This window comes from Sinohyriopsis cumingii, chromosome 2, assembly GCF_028554795.1.
Source record: "Sinohyriopsis cumingii isolate HCF-2022 chromosome 2, ASM2855479v2, whole genome shotgun sequence".
NCBI classification, from domain to species: domain Eukaryota; kingdom Metazoa; phylum Mollusca; class Bivalvia; order Unionida; family Unionidae; genus Sinohyriopsis; species Sinohyriopsis cumingii.
The window spans coordinates 41,874,339-41,895,882 of record NC_142962.1 but is presented as its reverse complement, the minus strand read 5'-3'; the positions used below and the strand labels follow the sequence as shown (position 1 = coordinate 41,895,882).

The window sequence follows — 21,544 nt, the reverse complement described above, 5'->3', positions numbered from 1 at the left end:
ATGCTGCTCTAGCCACCCACACAGAAGCTGAGCTTCAGCGCCTGATGGCCCGCTTTGCTAAAGCATGCAATGAGTTTGGGTTAACCATAAGTCTAAAGAAAACAAAATGATGGTTCAGGACGCAGACCCCCCAAGCATCATCATCAACAACTATGAACTTGAGGTGGTGAGTCAGTTCATGTACCTCCGCTCTACCATCACCAACAACCTCTCACTCAATGCTGAGCTCAACAAGCGGATTGGAAAGGCATCAACAACTCTCTCCAGGTTGTCGCAGAGAGCGTGGAACAACAGCATGCTGACCATGAACACTAAGATCACCGTGTACCGTGCATGCGTGCTAAGCACTCTCATGTATGCCAGTGAAACCTGGACTCTGTACACCTCACAAGAGAAAAGACTGAGCGCCTTTCACATGCGATGCCTCCGACGCATACTCGGGATCACCTGGAGCAATCGAGTAACAAACAACGAGGTGCTCGAGCGTGCCAAGATTCCCAGCATGATCACACTCCTCCGCCAATGCCGCATCAGATGGCTGGGCCATGTACGTCGGATGGATGATGGATGGATCCCCAAAGAATTCTTTATTCAGAACTCGCCTCTGGCAAAAGGTCAATCGGACGGCCACATCTCCGCTTCAAGGATGTCTGTAAGCACGACATGAAAGCCCTTGATATCGATGTCAACACCTGGGAAGAGCTCGCTCTAGACAGATCAAGCTGGCGACATGCTCTGATCACTGGTCTGAAAGCCAGAGAGGACAAGCAATGCTTGCTAGCTGATGAAAGACGATCGCAGAGGAAGAAGAAGCAGCTCCAACCAACACCTGACACAACCTTCAAGTGCAGCAAGTGCAGCAGGGACTGCCACTCCCACATTGGACTACTTAGCCACAGCAGACGCTGCACAACCACCAACCAGGACATCTCTCATGGGCCCAGTTCCATCATCTCTCAAGACTAACGGATGCCAACAACAGGATGCCTAGCACTATGTTATTTTCCACATTGCCTAGGATGCTTAGCACTGTTATTTTCCACATTGCCTAGGATGCCTAGCACTGTTATTTTCCACATTGCCTAGGATGCCTAGCACTATGTTATTTTCCACATTGCCTAGGATGCCTAGCACTATGCTATTTTCCACATTGCCTAGGATGCCTAGCACTGTTATTTTCCACATTGCCTAGGATGCCTAGCACTGTTATTTTCCACATTGCCTAGGATGCCTAGCACTATGTTATTTTCCACATGGCCTAGCACTGTTATATTCCACATTGCATGAAATACCTAGCACTCTCTGATTGCCTCCTTTTCTTCTAGGTTTGAAGAGTACCACAGAGAACATTATCAGGAAGAAACAGCAGACTAAAGATACAACTCCATGGCAGGAATATCTACACAAAAATAAAGAGAAGAAAAAGGCAAAGAGAGAAGAAAAACTTGCAAAGAAAAAGGAGTTGAAGAGCCTAGGGTCAAACAGGGCTGAGGAACACCAGGTAATGAATGAAATGATTCACTATGCATGTGTTTTCCCAAGACAGCATTAGGGATGCTGTGACATGCTTCATCAGTCTCCCCATCACGTCTTCTCCTGTTATGCTACCATGCAAAGTTATGCTGAACCTTGTAATTTTCTGGCTTATGAAGTGACACTGCCATTTCAGAATTACTGTCCCACTCCCTTTTTTTGGTTTTGCCCCCTCCCCACCCCTGCATGTAAACCAGTACCATCCTCCATGCCAATGTCACTGGTGACATCAGCATACAAGTTGCATGAGATCCCAGAGTTTTATGACTCCCTGTCACATAAAAGCTAAAAGTATGACCAAGCAGTGTAGTACATTTGACATGAGTATGAATACGGAAATATACATTATGTATACGTGCACATGAATTGAATCTGTTACAAATGAAATCATTTAATCAGAGCTAGTGAGTGAGATTATTAGTATAATGACCTTGTTGATACATGAATCCATGTCAGACAAAAATAATTTCTCTGAATTATAAGAACTCGAACATTACTCTTCCTTTAATGCATGCAACATATAATTGAATTAAATTTTTCTGTTCATTTAAAAAAATGACTAGGTTGAAACAGACTGTACTCTGTCTGATATGGCAATATGTGACAGGTCTAACTCACTGCAAAATTTAGAATAAATTCTGAAACATCCAATATATAAAACAATTCTAAAAGAATTCAGTTGCATATTTTGCATACCATTACAGCTGAAGATAGCTTCCATAAAGTGGACAACTTCCTGGTAAAACTTATATTGTGATAAGACAGTGAAAATTTACTCTATAAGTACCCTGGTTGTGAAAATCCACCGCCAGAAAACTTGAAGTAATCAGGTTTTTTGATGAAGGTACTTTGAAACAACCATGGCTACAATTAAACCACCTTTGTCAACGCTGTATGCAGCAGTGAAACCATAATACAGTTTCATTCATATATGATGCATAAGCATTTTGCTAGACACAATTCCATGGCAAGCAGTTCTGATGGTACATATCTTTATGAAAGTTTGCCATAATATACTTCATTTGCCTTCACAGGCAATCAAACAAATTGGCCTTCCTATGGTAAGGTGTTACTTGAATTATTTGTCTTCTGCTTTGTACATGTCGTTACTATAGACAATGCTTAAGTGATTTTACCTTTATCGGCAATAAAAAAATTCATCTTCCTATGGGTAAGCTGTTATTTGAATTGATTAGTTGCCTTCTACTATATACATGTAGTTACTAAAAGTGATGCTTCAGTGATTCTGCCTGTATTGGCAGTCAAATCGACCTTCCTACATATTTTTAACTAGATATGAATATTTAGCATCCACTTTCTAAACATTAGTTGTGATGCTCTAATTCTCTACCTGTATAGGTCATATTACACCCTTTTACAGGTATTATTATATTGGGTAACTCTGCATCAATACCCACAAGTTCATAAGCAGGACACTTGCTATACTATGTGTATATAGGGTCTGCTCTGTTTTGTCTTACAGATTTAGGTCATGAGTAAGACCAGTCTCATAGCCACTCAACATGTGTAGTTTTCTCTGGTTGTCATTCCTTCAATACATGTTGGACTTGCATCTTCTGGACAGAAGTCAATCATAGCTTGAGGAACAAAAACATCAGCTTGCATGGAAGGGTTTGAAACAGTATCATTTACTGAGCAGTGAATTGGAGAGCAACAGCAGCATTAGTTACAATCATACATATCAGAATTATGGACCAGATACGTGGATCAGTATCCCATACCCTGTATCAACCTGTCATGCCAGGCAATATTACCATGTTTATTCATGACCGGACTCAGTCATATCACACTGTATCAGCCACCAGAAACAAACTTGTCCAGCTCCAAGATATGCATAGCACTGCTAAGCACTTCCTTTGGAAGACATACAGTTTATATGGGTACCCTCATGGATCAATATTACTTGCAAAGAACCTCAAGACACTTCTTCATACAATGTCTGTCTTGGGGCCTCAGTTTTCAGGAGATATCTCTTACTCACCTTCAAGCCTCTGCCACCAAGAGACTTTACTCAGAGACAGCTTAAAAATAGTAGGATCTGATTCATAACTGCTTTAAGTGTAGTTGGCCACCATCCTCAACATTCTTCTCCAACTACTTCACATGTAGCACGGGGTGGCCGAGTGGTCGAAAGCGCTGTCCGTTACGGATCACTGCCATCTCACCTCTGTCTGTGCCGGTTCGAGTCTCAGATTCAGCCAGTGTGGGTATGTGAGAAAGCTTGCCGGTAGCTTCTCGTGGGTCGGTGGTTCTTTCTAGGGTTTTCCCGGGTTCTTCCTCCACCATTAATACTGGCCGCCATGTATAGCCGATCATGTGCTGAAAAATGGTGTTAAACCCCACAACAACAACAACAACATGTAGCACAGAAGAAATTGACTTCACTGCCTTAGTTCATAAACAACGAAAACTAGCGCATAAGTTTCTCAGTCTTTTTGAGATCTTAAACTCCATCTTGCTGGATGGGACTGAAGTTTTCTGCCCAATCCTATCATTTTTCTTCCCTCATTGTTCCTCTACATCTTCTGCTGGGTCTAAAGTTCTGATATCAGGTGAGCATGTCCTATGGAAGAATTTACTTTCAATCACTTCCATAAGTTACTGACACTTTGGGACTGTATGTGTCATCAGTTACAAGACCCAAGCATCGACAGATGTTTTTCTCTCACAAATCCCTTCTCTCCATGGGTTGATTTGTAATGTCATGACAATGTGATCAGTGTTGCAGCTAATTCCTATGACGATCTTCATTAGGCGGAACACAGCTTATATTCTCCCGACTTCACACTGGAAATATGTTGGAACATGTTCACAGAATGGTGCACTTCATAAGATAGAGACACAACATACTATGACCATGAACTATGAAGCTATGAACTTAAAACAGGTGGAAGATGCAATGCTTTCCACCTCCACCATAAAGATTATCATGGGTCAAGCTATGCTTGCAAACATCATCATATATTCTGAGCTACAGCAGAGGGAATTGCAAGACAACAAAACGTTGCAGGGATGCCCCTAGAGCGCATGCCACTTGTAAGCAGCCCTTTTGAATTACAACCATTGAAAACCACAGTTCTCCCTAACTAAGTGAGGCCAGTAATTTTCAACAGCATTACACAAGACCCTCCTTTTCTCAAATGACATACATGCCCCCTCCCCCTTATGACAGATCCTGTTAGGGAGAAGGCTTCAAACTTTTGTTGCTGCATAGGAAAGATTTGCCATGACAACATGGGGATCTGACAAACTTCCTGGGGACTCAGTATCATTTTCAGTGAACCTACTAAGCCTTTGACCTGAGTTCTTTCATATACAATGCATCCTAAGCGCATACATTCAGCTTTGTTACACTCTTACATTTGTGATGGAATGCAATTAGTGTGGACTTGCAAGAGGCATGATTTCACGTCCCCACTCAAATGGCTTCCAGAAGTTCTTTGATTCACCTACAACAGGTTACAAAGCAGCAGACTAGTTACATTTTGGAGCAAGACATGATTTCACATGTTACCCTCCTTTCATTCTCAGTCTCCTTGTCAACAAGGACATCTTTGACCTCATACCCTTTCAAAATTGAGTTGACGGAATCTGAATCAATGTTCAAGGAAAAGAAATGTTTCCTCCAGGAATAAGAAATGAATTCAAGCAATGGTAGGTTCTGTGCCTATATAGAGCAATCCATCTGCTCAAGAATTCCTTAACTGGCTGGATTTTGCTCAATGTGGCAGTGGATGTCTTAGTCCTTGGTTGCTTTATTGACCTCTTATAACATTGAATATGTGGTCCAAATGGAGACCAACCCTTTGACCATTGGACCAACTCTCACAATCTGCAGCAAGACAAGGTTGAATCTCGAAGGCAGGGAAACCACTTTGGACTTGCATCAATGATACCTGTGCAAGCACAACATCTAGTAATCATGATCGTGACAGATGTGAACAAAGGACGGGGGGGTGGATGTCTTCTACCATTTCAGAATGCCTTAAGAGTGTGGACTCTCAGGATCGTTATTTATGTATCAAATTCCTCAGGATCGAAACTACTTTGAAAGCTTTTCATTCATGGCTGGAGAACTTATACAGGAACGGGACTGGAGTTCAGTAATGGATTCCTCATTCAGTCCAATAATTCCACCATGGTGACTTATCTCAGATAGCAAACTAGAAACAAGTGCTCACCCTTTGTATTCTTGTTGGGAAATTCCTAAAGTAGTGCCCTCAGTGACATTCTAGGTTTATGTTCAACAGATCCTAGGCTGGCTAATGTATTGATGTGCTCATTGTTCTGCAAGAAGGAACTAATTCAAACAGAATAGTCTCTTTATCTCTCAGATTCCACTCATTAGATGTTCAATGGGATTGACCAATGATGGACACATTGGTGACAGGGTAGAATACCACAAATCCCAACTTTTGTCTTACCAGTCCTGGACCCAAAAGGCCTCGATGTATTTTGCTTAATTAGATTGGAGTGGCTGGATATATGCACTTGCCCAACACCTTAGATTCTGCACATGATACAGGAATCAGATGAATCATAGTGTCTCCTGATCCTGATTACTTCACTCATCAATCTCGCAGCAGGATCACCAGGAATTGAGATATTCCCTGAACTGTGTTAAGCAGTCATGATAGCAGGTGTTTCACCCCAACCCAGAGTTACTGAACTTTGGGATCTTATTAGATATGCCCTTAATAACAAACAGTTTGCACAACAAGTGTTAGAGAATCCCACAAGTGAGATGGCCATCCACCTTAGAGGCATATGAAGACAATGGAATATAAACTCGGTGGATCACACAAGAGTACTTGATACCATTGTAGGCATCCATACCTCAATAGCTAACTTTCTATTGCTCTTTAATGAGAAATGGTTAGCACCAATCACAATTAAACCTACTGTCCCAGGATCACAGGTACACTGTGCTATCATGGAAGAGACGATATCAGACAAACCAATGACCTATCTGATCTTCTGATGATTTAGATTTCATCTAGCAAATGATTCTTTACCTTTGATAAAGTGGAATTTATCATGGGTATTATCCTGGCTGAATGACACTTTTGAACTGCTCTCAAGAGTTAATTAGTTCATATATCTTACAAGTCCTGCCTCCTCACTACTTAAATGATTGGCAGATGAAATCAGCAGTGCATTTCCTATTGGTGTACCCATCTACATGCATTTCCATCAAGATGGATCACTATTGCTCATGAAGCTCCCTCCTTTCATTGCCAACAACAGGCTTCCATTCATGGGTAATCAGATACTGATAATGATTCCTGTAGATGATATATCAGCATGGACAGTTTTGTCCTGAATAAAGTGAGATATCTGTTCTGCATATTTGACTAAACCGAAACCAATGAATTTACTTCACATATCGGATCACTAAGTTAGGACAGTCATCACAAACAATACATATGAGTGTGTGTGTGTGTGTGTGTGATTTGGATTTTTAATGTAGCTTAAACAATGTTTCAGTCATATTGCTACGATGTCTGCAGTGTGACAGTTTATAGTGATGTCTAGCACTGGGGCATCATGCCACAGACATGTAGCACGGTGTCCCACCCAGCCATATTATCCTGACACCAGGCCGACCAGTCCTAACACTAACCTCTTAATGCTGAGCGTCAAGCGAGGCAGCTGTATGTACCGTTTTTTGTAAGTCTTTGGTATGACTCGGCCAGGGATCGAACTGACAACCTCCTGCATCCGAGGCAGATGCTCTAACCACTAGGTCACCGGAGCAGTACGTACATATGAAAGAAACTGTTCTCTAATTATCATTGATGTGGGATGGAGATCCGAACATACTTCTACAGTTTCTGTTGGAGATCTTTTATCCAAAAAGTCTAAATTCAGTCTAGAAGAACCTTTAGTCATGGTGCACATGGTAACTTTTCCAGGTCATTTGACAGGTAACCTTTCTAGGTCGTTTGACAGATTCATAAAGATGCAGCTTCACATTTTCAGCTGGATTTGTAGGAGGGAAAACTTTTCCCTTTCAAAGCCACTTCCTGACATATGGAATCTATTTCCAGTTGGGGTATCTAGAAGCTGTCTCATATACCTTAGGAGACTGGAAATGGAATTTCTAGGTTTAGTTTATGTATCTCCTTCCATATTTTACCTATTTTCCCCAAGTTATATTGGCTAGGTGGCATTTTGAAGAAGAAACCAATTTCTTAAAGTAAAATGTTTCTTCAGTAATATTTACTCAGTCATAATGCAGATACACCCTCCCAAACTCCATGCAGTTACATCCATATTGAGAGCATGCCTTCTGTTCCAGTAGTAACTGACAAATTAACAGGATTTGGCACAAAACACATTATCAGGGGGAGATCACTAACTGCCACCTGTGTGAGCAGATAAAGTTTAGCATTTTAGCTAAATGTTTTTAGCCTGGGAGGACTTGATTTGCGAAGTAGTAGTAGTATTATGACTATAACTGGATAAGTATTATCAACGTGTTTTACTTGAAAAAAATTGCTTTTTAGTAGGATGTTGGTAATTGTTTGCGATCATAAAAAGAAATAGTATCATTATCCACAGTTTATGTTGATCACTTTAATCCTGTTCAGCGTACCACATTAACTTAACCCTCCAAGCCACAATTATTTTAATACTTTGATTTTTCAGCAAGCTGATGACCAGGCTGCTTTCAGTGATGATGAGCTGCCAGATGATGTTGACCTCAATGACCCATTCTTCTCCAGAAGTACAGAAGATATGCACGAAGGTTATTACTCAAATAAAAATCTTTTGCATGTTAACAGATTTGTTACTTAAATGACAGACCTGAAGAAGTTCTGTTGTAGTTTGTATCAGATATTTCTTTTGCAAAGAAATACTTATGTTATAGCTGAGTAGTCTAAAGCGCTCTCCGTTATGGATCACTGCCATCTCACCTCCGTCTGCGTGGGTTCGAGTCTCGGATTTGGTTAGTGTGGGTATGTGAGAAAGCTTGCCAGTAGCTTCTCGTGGGTCACTGGTTCTTTCCAGGGTTTTCACAGGTTCTTCCTCCACCATTAATACTGGCCGCCATGTATAGTCTATCATGCGCTGAAAAATGGTGTTAAACCCCACAACAACAACTTATGTTATATGCAAAATTAAATAATATAATTACTGTAAAGATATGAATGGGTGAAAGACAAGTTGGTATTCTAGAATTTTTCTTGAAAATATCCAGTGTATGAGTGATGCCATATTGAGTGTGTATGAGTGATGCCATATTGTGTGCATTAGTATTAGTAGCTGCTTTAGATTAGTACAGTTATCCCTCAGTATAAAGTCCCACATTATGCATCTGTCCTGTTATAATGAGGGTAAGAAAATGGACTCCATTAAATTGATTTTAAAAAAATGGGTTTTATTATTGACACTTGATTTATCACACTTCATTTTAGTTTTTGGCTCATGAGAACCAATTCTAGTGTGATTCCTGGCATATTTATGTACTATCTGTCTGTGTTTTGAAATACTATCAGGACACAGACAGCCTTCTTACAACATCCCCCACTATTTAGCTCCCTCACTTATAATGCAGGTTGCAGTTAGTGATTTCTCTGAACAGCTTTACAGAGGGAGAATTATAGTATATGTCATAACTGTTTTTACAAGTACTATTTTTTACAAAGCTGAATAGAACTATTGGTCATATGATCTATTCTGTTGAAACATACATGATACCCAGGGAAATCAGTTTTTAAAACAAATATGCTGTCACAGAATGGACAAAAGCTGGTTGGAATGCTACTTTTGAAGAACACAGAGACATCACAAACAAAAATTAAGATGATTTAATTAAATGTTTGATGAATCAAAACAAATTATTGCACAAATGGGAAAAAGCATCACTGCAGTTAAACCATTCTTAAATATTATTTATGGACAGCACTTGAAGTTCTTAAGAGCACTTTAAGTTCACTGATACTTCTTGTACTGAGTTATTATTCACTGTGTATATATGCCCTCCAAGCTTCATCACTGTATAGGTATGCCCTCCAATGGCTCCTTTGTTGTGTAGGTGCACCCTCGAATGGCTTCTCCACTTTGTGAATTACAGGGTACTTGCATGTGGCTGGAGATCCCAATGTTCTTAGGATGTCCCAGGTTTGTCTGCCGTTGTGGAAGGATTCCTTGGCTAGCACAAACTCATTTCAATCTCTCAACCTGGCCTTAACTCTCCAGGGTTGGAAGCAGTTCATGTAACTGGGGCTTCCTTTTCTCAACGTTCTTAGGACATCCTCAGTTTGGTCGGCCCTTGTGACAGGATACCTTGGCTATGGCCGGCCCTTGTGACAGGATACCCTGGCTATGGTCGGCCCTTATGACATGATACCCTGGCTAAGGTCGGCCCTTGTGACAGGATACCCTGGCTATGGTTGGCCCTTGTGACAGGATACCCTGGCTATGGTCGGCCCTTGTGACAGAATACCCTGGCTATGGTCGGCCCTTGTGACAGGATACCTTGGCTAGAACAATCTCAAGTTAGCAGTATCAACATGGCCTTAGCTCACCAAGGTTGTAAGCAGCTACAAAATAAAAGTCATTTTTAGTTATAGTATAATGCTAAGTACACAATAGGTGTACATTACACTGAGTGACTGTTACATACAGTGCCTTCATGCTCTGTTTTATACAAGTACTCTCTTTATGTCACATCTACATTTATGTTCTTATCTTTCACTACCCAAAATTAAAGCAAACCTAACATGTTATAAATGCAGGACAATGAAAATATGAAATATTTACATTGCAGCTGACCTATACAAGTAGATTACAACATAAAAGCATAGTATATTCAGTCTACTAGTGTAGCATACTTAAATACGAATTACAATCAATATATTTGATAAAAATAATAGTCTGTAACTTATAAATAATTATTTATTATAATAAATATGTCAGTAGTGGAAAACAATCTACTAGAATGAGTTGTAATGACTAAAATAGAATCAAAACAACCCCCATTCTGTACAAACAAAGAAAAGAAAAAGTTTTACCTCCCAAAAGGATATTTCCAGCTGTATGCATTTCAAACAGTTTTCATGATATTATTCATAATGATAATAAAAAAATTAAAAATGTGTACCTTGAATCTGGCTGCTCTAAACTTCCAAAAGTGATTTTTCTGACAGTTGACTTAAGATGATACATTTTTGGGGGTCTTTATTTTATTGAAATTCTAATCATATGAATTGCCCACTGAACTTAGGCACAAAGACACAGTGATCACATTCAAGAGGGCTCTCAAAACTCACTTATTTCGACTGCAAGAACAAACTTAAAGATCTAATAATGTTTCCTACCTGAAATATTCTTAGCATGTTTTTTATTTTTTATATTTTTTAATGTTTTTTCTAATTTCATGGTGTTTGTTTTTGTAATAATATTATTATATGTTTTTTATCTTATAGGTGTTGTCTAATGCTGTAAAGCGCTTAGAGCTTCTAAAGATTAGGCGCTATACAAAGTCATTATTATTATTATGATTATTATTATTATAAATACAACATGTGAATAATTCTAAGTCAGTTTGTGACATATGCATGGTACATTTTAGTTTTTGTTCATATGAAAATGATACAAAAACAAAATTCTAACTTGCCTTGATGGGTAACTATTCCACTTTGAAAGTGCCGCCTTAAGGTCCCAAGTGTATTTTACTGAAACAGTCCTATTTATAATAGTTGCTGCTAAAAATAAATATCTCGGGATGAAATTTAAATTACAAATACGTAGTCACTTTTTAAAAAAATAACTTGTTTGCTGGGCTGAATAGAACTTGGTCTTCAAATAATGAGACAGTTGTTAAATGGAATAATTATGTTGGTGGGAAAATACCTAAATTTTCTGAACAATACTTTTGTGGAGATTAGTTGCTAAAATAGATTACATGCATGAATTCATTTCTTGCACAGGAAAGAAGAAAAAAAGGAAGAAAAAGAAAGTGGCAGATACAGCTGAACCAAATGAAAAGGAAAAAAAAGAAAAGGTATATTATAATCAAATGGAAATATCATTGATAGTATGATACAATCTAAAATATCGTGAATAGTGTATTCAAATTTAAATATTACTAGTATCATCAAAATTTCAGGACCATCATAAGGGTAGGTGATATGGATGGCTTCCGAGATGTCAATTAGTGGAGTTTATTTATCTTTTTCTGAGGATAGGTAATGCCAAAGGTAATGCCCACTTGTGACGTTGTTTTATCCTTTGCAAACTTGCAAAATATCTGATCAGCTCCAAATGTAATCAATAGTACAATCAAATTGAAATATCATCATTGATACAATCGGTCATATGTATCATCAATAGTATTGTCAAATATGAACATCAATAATATAATCAAATGTAAATATTGTTGAACAATAGTCAGATCTGAATATCAACAATAGTACAGTCAGATCTAAATATCAACGATAGTACAATCAGATCTAAATATGAACAATAGTACAATCAGATTTAAATATCAATAATATTACAGTCAGATCTAAATAACAATAGTATGATCAGATCTAAATATCAACAATAGTACAGTCAGATCTAAATACCAACAATAGTACAGTCAGATCTAAATATCAACAATAGTACAGTCAGGTCTAAATATCAACAATAGTACAATCAGATCGAAATATCAGTAATAGTACAGTCACATCTAAATATCAACAATAGTACAATCAGATCTGGGGCCCCGAGTGGCCGAGTGGTCTACAGCGCTCTCCATTACGGATCACTGCCATCTCACATCTGTCTGCGTGGGTTCAAGTCTCGGATTCAGCTAATGTGGGTATGTGAGAAAGCTTGCCGTAACTAAAAGTGGGTCAGTGGTTCTATCCGTGTATTTCCCCGGGTTCTTCCTCCACCATTAATACTGGCCGCCATGTATAGCCTATCATGTGCTGAAAAATGGCATTAAACCCTACAACAACAACAACAATCAGATCTGAATTCCAACAATAGTACAGTCAGATCTAAATATCAACAATAGTACCATCAGATCTAAATATCAACAATAGTACAATCAGATGTAAATATCAATAGTACAATCAGATATAAATATCAGTAATAGTACAATCAGATGTAAATACCAACAACAGTGCAGCCAGATCTAAATATCATCAATAATACAATCAGATCTAAATATCATCAATAGTACAATCACATCTAAGTATTGGCAATAGTATAATGTAAATATTGTCAATAGTATATAATAAAATAAAAAAATATCAGTATATAAATGTAGTTATAGTAAATCAGATCTAAATATCAATAGTACAATCAGATATAAATATTAGAAATAGCACAGTCAGATCTAAATACCAACAATAGTGCAGTCAGATCTAAATATCATCAGTAGTAAAATCAGATCTAAATATCATCATTAGTACAATCACATCTAAGTATTGGCAATAGTATAATGTAAATATTGTCAATAGTAAAAAAATATCAGTATATAAATACAATTATAGTAAATCAGATCTATATATCATCAATAGTACAATCAGATTTAAATATCATCAATAGTACAATCAGATCTAAATATCATCAGTGGTGCAATCAGATCTAAATATCATCAATAGTACAATCAGATCCAGGGACGGATTAAGGCTCACTGGTGTCCTAAGCACTGACAAATCTTGGTGCCCCCCTTCTTTCCACGTACACCTGGGAAGATAACCCTAGGGTGCACCATGATCAAGAAACAGAACATTATGATCAATTTGCACTAGTTTTATCAATTTTTTTTTACAAATCTTCATTCGTTTTTTTGTTTTTTTCTTTTCACCCTTTTCTCAACTTTGTGGTGCCCACTTTGGCCCTGGTGCCCTAAGCACATGCTTAGTCTGCTTAATGGTTAATAACGCCCCTGATCAGATCTATATATCAGCAATAGTGCAGTCAGATCTAAATATCATCTGGATACAAAATATACCTTTTATCAATATTTGCATATGAATATTCATGGAAGAGCAGGATAAAAATTAGTTTTTTGTGTTGAAACTTAGCAAGAAGTGTATTTCTATTTTTCATGACTGCAAAATTTGAATCTTAAACATCTGCGTTTTTATCCTTGCTTTTGGCCAGGCCAGGTTTAGCAAGTGTGATTTTATTATGTCAGCAGTTATGAATGATTAGAAATGTTTCTGCCAAATTGAAGAAAGTTATATTAGTTTATACTGTATATATTTCTGACTAGTTATGAACTTTGTAAGATGTGAATAATTATCATAGTTCACTGATAAAGGACATATGATTGATTGAAAGTTGGGAAAGGGTTTTAAACACCCTGGATTTACCTCCTTTTTCCAACCCAAATATTTGTACTCAGCAAACTTTTAACTTACTAAGGCATCTGAGAAATAAAAGGATGAACATAAAGTACAAATAAAGATTTTTAATAATATCAATTTTCAGAGGATTGGTAGAGTAAAAATTTCACTTATCAAAATTCGGGCATGATTGTTCTTTACAAAGACCAGCACAAACAGCTTTATATTTTCTTATCAAATGGGCTTATGTTATAAGTAGTATTATGCTAACAATTATTTCACTACAGACATAATTTTCATCACAAATCACACAATCCACTATGTAAATGCTGATCAGTGTGGAGCACGCAAGAGGGTTATAATCGCAAAGCATGGTTGTTTTGCACTTTTGTACAGATACACGTCTGTGGATAAATATAAAGTCCTCAGCAAAGGAAGTATAAAATACAACATTGGAAAACAATCCTATTGAACCGAAATGTGACAAATAGTTTGGACCATCCGGCTGATGATTATCGTATGGCATAAGTTGTGGAACCTTCAGTTTGGACAAAGCATATATTTCTTGAACAGAGCTTACGACATCAGTTACAGGGAATATACTAAGTGTATAACTACTCAACAACACTTGCTTTACAAAATAAATTATAAAAAGGACATAATGTCTTTACAAATACGGACAGGAAAGATAAGCATAACAATGTATATTACCGACTGCTTTCTGAATAGAACAATAACTTAATTACTCTCATTGTCTCTATACTTCAGCCGATTTTATTTCATTTATTTTGTTAACGAAGATACAGTTCTATCCCCTGCCAATTTGTATTCCCGTGCAAACTGATGGCTGGCTTGCAAGGAAATGCTTTTAGTAGCAGTAGTATTAGTAACAATAAAAATATAAACTGGTAAATTTCTTGCGTATGCAAATGTGTATTTTTTCTGGCGATAAAAAATATCCTCATTTTTACAACGTTATGAAAACAAAACATCCTTCATAATGTGTCTTACATTCTTGCTTTCAGTAATAGTGTTTACAAAAGCAATGCTTTATATATGTGAAGTTTGTACACAACGTGTATGCATGCAAATTTAATCCTTTGGATATTGCCTGCCCCAAACTCTTTGCTTGTTTGACTGTTTTGTGAATTGATTCAAAGGCACTTAAGTTGATGTATTTTGCATTAGATCTATGGTTCAAGTTTGTTTTTATTAATTGTTATTTATATATGCACCTTCCAGATACCCCTTTCGACTCGGAATTGTCTGACTTTGGTACAATGTTAAAAACAAATGTGATAAATAATTATCCTTCATAAAAACACAAAAATACACACATACACATGAACCCATCTATTTAAGCAATGTATACATAATTTCTGTCTCTGAAAATAAGCTATGAGTAGTAAGGCATACGAGAGGTCTGGGCTAATCAAATCATATTACACTAGATTAAACTAGACTCCCAATGTTCATATCTGTGTTTATCAACAAGACCTTTTGGGATATTTGAAGAGCATCAACATGACCTACAGGGATATTTAAAGAGCATCAACATGACCTACAGGGATATTTTGAAGAGTATAAACAAGACCTACAGGGATATTTTGAAGAGTATCAACATGACCTACAGGGATATTTGAAGAGCATCAGCATGACCTACAGGGATATTTTGAAGAGTATAAACAAGACCTACAGGGATATTTTGAAGAGTATCAACATGACCTACAGGGATATTTGAAGAGCATCAACATGACCTACAGGGATATTTTGAAGAGTATAAACAAGACCTACAGGGGTATTTTGAAGAGTATCAAAATGACCTACAGGGATATTTTGAAGAGTATAAACAAGACCTACAGGGGTATTTTGAAGAGTATCAAAATGACCTACAGGGATATTTTGAAGAGTATCAAAATGACCTACAGGGATATTTTGAAGAGTATCAAAATGACCTACAGTGATATTTGAAGAGCATCAACATGGCCTACAGGGATATTTGAAAAGCATCAACATACAGGTTAGAGATTTTTTAATTTGTACTCTATGGATTTGAATCTCTGTAGAGTACAAATTAAAAATTCTCTAACCAGTATGATAGTATTATTTGTGTTAAAATATTAATTCTGCCTACTATTATCAAGCATTCTTCTATAGGAATCCAGGGATAGCACTTTCCGTTCTGTGTGGTATATCCTTAATTTCCTATTCTTCATTTTTCCTTTATGTTTCAGCTAACAATGACATGAAGTAATTGTTTTAAATTTCTTATTATGCTTGTATTAATGAAAAACAGTTGGTCATGGGACATGGTTTCAATACTGTTATAATATTTCTAACATGTATGGGTCATGTTTGCAATACTTTTACAGTATTTCTCACATGTATGGGTAATGTTTGCAGTACTGTTATAGTATTTCTTGCATGTAATATGTCATGTTTGCTATACTGTAACAAAATTTCTCACATGTATGGGTAATGTTTGCAATACTGTTAATATTTCTCACATGTATGGGTCATGTTTACAATACTGTTACAGTATTTCTTTCATGTATGGTTCATGTTTGCAATACTGTTACAGTATTTCTTTCATGTATATTTCATGTTTGCCATACTGTTACAGTATTTTGTACATGTATGGTTCATGTTTACAATACTGTTACAGTATTACTTACATGTATGGGTAATGTTTGCGGTACTGTTACAGCATTTCTTGCATGTAAAATGTCATGTTTGCTATACAATAACAATATTTCTCATGTATGGGTAATGTTTGCAATACTGTTACAGTGTTTTATACATGTATGGTAATGTTTGCAATACTGTTACAATATTTCACACATGTATGGTCATGTTTGCTATACTGTAACAATATTTCTCACATGTATGGGTCATGGTTGCAATACTGTTACAGTATTTCTCCCTTGTAATATGTCAGGTTTGCAATATTGTTACAGTATTTCTCACATGTATGGGTCATGTTCGCTGTACTGGAACAATATTTCTCACATGTATGGGTTGTGGTTGCAGTACTGTTACAATATTTCTCACATGTATGGGTCATTGTTGCAGTACTTATCACATGTAAGGTGTAATGGTTGCAATACTGTTACAATATTTTGTGTATCAGTGTGTTATATTATTCATGTCCAGATACATGTAGTTTTGGAGTGAGAAAAAAAATGATCTGCTCAAACATACAAAAAAAAGGACACTGGTCATTGAGTCATTGTTGTTGGTGAAATAAAAGAAGTAAAAGTAAAAAGATTCAGAAGACAGAGGAGACACATTTCAGATATCAGTGTTTAAAAGAAAGGCTACAACATCTGTTGACATGATGGAAGCTGATGTTGGATAATTGTTTATAAACATCTCTTTATCTTCAACCTACGTCATAATCACTCATACAAATTGAAGTGTTGATTCATCTCAGGAAGAATATTTCAAAAGTAGCTCACTGTGGCCTGTTTTGTGTATCTATGTTACTTGCCTATTTTTTACAGATATTATCATAACACTTAACATCTCTGGGACCCAATTTCAGCTACAGCCATCAGAACTGGTTTTTAAATGCATCTTGGGGAAAAGTTTGTTTGTCCCTGTGACATTGTTTAACGCAGGAGTGATCTTCATCTCTTTTGTCTTTTCTGCAACAAATGTTGCAAAAGATGTGACATAGCTAACAATGCACATTCATACAGAAGATTTCATTTTTGTTACCCAATTTCACCTAGTTAGTCATCAGTATTAGTATAAAAAATGCTCAACCAGATACCATTAGTAGATCCATGTGACCTCATTTTATGCTTCAGCTTTTGTAATCCACTGCACATCTTTGATGCTAGAAGCTGTACATTTGTTAGAGTTTTACTTTAAATTATAATTACAGTCATTGTACATGGATCTTGAAGGAAAGTCAGTATGGCCTACTTGTCTTACATTTTTCAAGCTGTACTTCTAACACCACCTGTTAATGTTCAGATTATCATCAAGTTTATTTTGGTAGCACTTCAGTGTTTCTAAGATTAGTCACCATAGCTTATTTGTTTTAATTGTTGTTTGATAACACCAAAATGGATTTTGCTTTTAATTGATATCTTTTAACACTGATTGGTTTACCCTCTTTTAACACTGATTGGTTTACCCTCATTTAACACTGATTTGTTTAAAAACTTTTAAGTCTTTATGCATCGTTTTCCCCATGTGACAGAAATCTAGCTGTTCTGCTAACCTTACTTTTGTTATCTCAGTTTAGTCATCTCAGACCAGTTGTATCAGTCAAGGTGTCCATGTGCTCAGAACTAATTTAAGAAAAAGAAAACCATTTTGTCTTCTTTGGCTGACGTAGTTGTTCAAAAAACAAACAACAACAACAAATATGTAACAAAAACATGGTAATTTAAAGTCAATCCATCTTTGAGAACACATCAAACATTTCAAGAGAGACACACGTATGCACATGATGTCACGCTGTTTGGTATTTTGCTAGTTAGTTTCACACAGCATAGTCAGTTTTATCCTATAGACAATGCCTAGCTCAGTACATTTTCAGGTCATTGTCATTAAATGTAGCTAAAGCCACATAACTAGTTTTAAATACTTCATGTGAAACAAATTATTTACTGTTAGCTACATTTAATGATGCTGACCTGAAAATTGGCTGTGTTACAGATAGGATAAACTTCTCAATGCTGTGTGAAATGAACTATGACATAAAACACTGATCCATGTGCATAGACTAGGCCTACACACTTCATGGCCTCATGAAGAGACAAATAATATAACCCCTTGACTGGAATTTCCTTGTCTTGGTCCAAAATCCCAACAAAGATTCTATTAATCAAGGGACACTCAGGCTACACACATTACCAGCCACAAAAATCCCAACTTTCTCAACAACTACAAAAAACTTAGTAACAGCAGAAATGTGTGATGTCAAACATGCTTTCTTCTAATTTTGTTAATCATCTGAAATTGTGCCCTAGTTGAATCAAACATATACCTACAATCTTTAATGACAAATAATGCACTTACCAGCCAGAAGGAATCATTTTTCCGTCCACACATTAATCCATAAGCAAATTTCACTGTAGCACTTGCCATATTTCCAATGCAGAAATATAAAGTTTCAAACAAACTGTGAACTTGAAAATTCAGCACATGGTAATCTGCTAATGTCTGTATTTGGAAGATCTTTCATACATAGGGGTAATTTGACAATCAATATTAATTGCAACACAAGTATGTCACAAAACAGTTTCACCTCCTCCAGAGAAGAGGAGAGTTATATACAGTAGTGACACAGATCTCTAATTATCTGTGAATAACCTAATGCAACATGTTACTCTTACAGCTTGTACTAAGTATAACTACATTAGAGATATTGTTTCATTATTTACAATATAAGTTTTCAAAATTGGAATTGATGAAAATGAAACATTTTCTTGTTTTAATTATTTATTGTTAATTTCATATAACATCCATATAGTAAATGTGATAATTTCTCATTACTAGGCGACATTTTGTTCATTTTTCTTTGCTCACACTTATAAACTGTGTACTTCAGATGCAACGGTCACACCTCATTAACATATTTGTATTAATGAGCAGCATTTAAACATTTGGACGTGAACTATATTATACTAGTGAAGAGTTCTTTTTACTTTAAAGTAAAATATTGGATGAGAAAAATAATCTACTTTGGGGTTTGGACCAAGACAAGGAAATCCCAGTCAAGGGGTTATATTATATTTTATATGTAAATCCTTGACTGGGATTTCCTTGTCTCAATCCAAACCCCAACATAGATTCTGTATGTGTCAGCTATACATTGCTGCACCAAAAGTGGATCATTGTGAAAAGAAAGATATGTGTAACTACTTTTGAAGCTTGAGAGTCTGTGCACTTAATGTACATTTTGATCCTTACATTTTACATTACATTCCCTACACCCATCACTACCCATAGTGATCGTTGAAATTTATTCCTCTTATTTCCTGCCTCGCTTGGCGCTCAGCATTAAGAGGTTAGTGTTAGGACTTGTTGGCCTGGTGTCAGGATAATGTGACTGGGTGGGACATCATTCTTCATGTCTGCAGCATGATGCCTCAGTGCTAGAGATCACTATAAACTGCCACACTGCAGACATCGTAGCAATAAGACTGAAAAATTGTTAAAGCTATGTTAAAAATCCAAATCACACACATGCATACATTCCTCTTATTTCTAGCCAGAGAGCCGGGGTAGCTCAGTTGGTAGAGCATCAGACTCCTTATCCAAGGGTTGTGAGCTTGATACCCACCAGGCCAGCCCAGGTTGGTTGCCTCAGTGTCATTGGGAAAAGCACTTTGCTCCAGTGATAATGCAAATGATATGCTAAAATGCCATTAAAAGCAACAAAAACCAAATCAAAACTATTGCTAGCCCATCATTCATTTACAAACATTGTATGGTTCTTGATGGGATTTGCATTTTGAGAAACAAGTTGTTCTCTTCTTAGAACTGTTACTCATGCAGTGTCACATATGTTTTGATGAAATGGCTTGTATTATTCATGTTTTCGTCATTACAGAATTCTCAGCATCCAGTAACAACAATGTTTTGAGGAAGAAGCATACTATTATTCAGCCTTGATAACCTTGTAAGAAGAGTTAACCTAATTATGTGAATGTTAAGGAGTTAATTAAAGAAACTATCAAAACACACATTGCCAGGATTAATTTTCACTGAAGGAATGTCCTCCTTGAAAGAAGTTTAGGAGCGGACACTTGCTTGAGATTGACTTTTTTGGGACATCCTCATCTCTTGTCAGTTAGATAACTGAGTCTAGGTCTTACTCTTAGTGATACATTCCAAATTGGTAATTTTTTGTGAACAAACATTTGCACAAAGAATAGATCCTCTTTAAAAGGTAAATGTGAAAGCATGGCTCAATGATGTTTCAGACAAAATGATATATCTGCATTTGTAATTTTTAATTCTATACTTCCAACTATTTAATGATGACATTTTTTTAACATCGGAACCGTTTCATTAGCCTCAAACTATTGCTGTGTTGCTGTTTTTATGAAACTTGGGTTGTTTTGATGTCGGTGACATGCAAAGAACATCAGGTTTGAGGGCTGTTAAAATTGGCCCATATTTACATGCAAGGTAATTTTTTCGCATGCAAAGGAAAATGACAAGGATGTGCATATTAGGAACTGCAACAGTGAATATATCGAGTCCGGTTTGATGAAGAATGAATTTAATCTATTCATAATGTTATGCTCTGTGTGTGTACATGTCTGTCTCTTTCCTAGGCTGAACTTTCACTGTTGCTGATGGATGATGAGGTCGACAAGCATCACTTTAAACTTGAGAGCCTGGTACAGGAAAAAGAAACAAAGAAGAAAAGAAAGAAGAAAAGGGAGGCAGACGGGGCAAAAAAATCCAAAGAAGTTGACTTCCAGGTGATTTTCACAATTCATGCCTTTTTATACTCTATATGATAGCTTGTTTTCTACATCACCTTTTAAAAACAAATGTAAAGCAGGTCTTAAGATCATATTGTAGTCCACAGGGCCACCAGAATTCAGTGCATTGTAGTCCACAGGGCCACCAGAATTCAGTGCATTTGTAGTCCACAGGGCTAACTCAATTCAGCATATTGTAGTCTACAATGCTACCTAAATTCAGTCATTTGTAGTCCACAG

General features: G+C 36.7%; 1 protein-coding gene across 2 annotated transcripts in view; it reads left to right on the top strand.

Annotated features, from left to right (window-relative positions):
* The window catches only part of LOC149804716 (ESF1 homolog), a 70,022-nt gene that overhangs the window by 42,863 nt on the left and 5,615 nt on the right, over nt 1-21,544 (top strand). For both annotated transcript variants that reach the window (XM_089943398.1, XM_089943406.1), the window contains exons 10-13: nt 1,326-1,501; nt 8,206-8,305; nt 11,493-11,566; nt 21,152-21,301. In XM_089943398.1, coding sequence (XP_089799524.1) covers nt 1,326-1,501; nt 8,206-8,305; nt 11,493-11,566; nt 21,152-21,301 — 500 coding nt within the window. The remainder of the gene's footprint in view (nt 1-1,325; nt 1,502-8,205; nt 8,306-11,492; nt 11,567-21,151; nt 21,302-21,544) is intronic.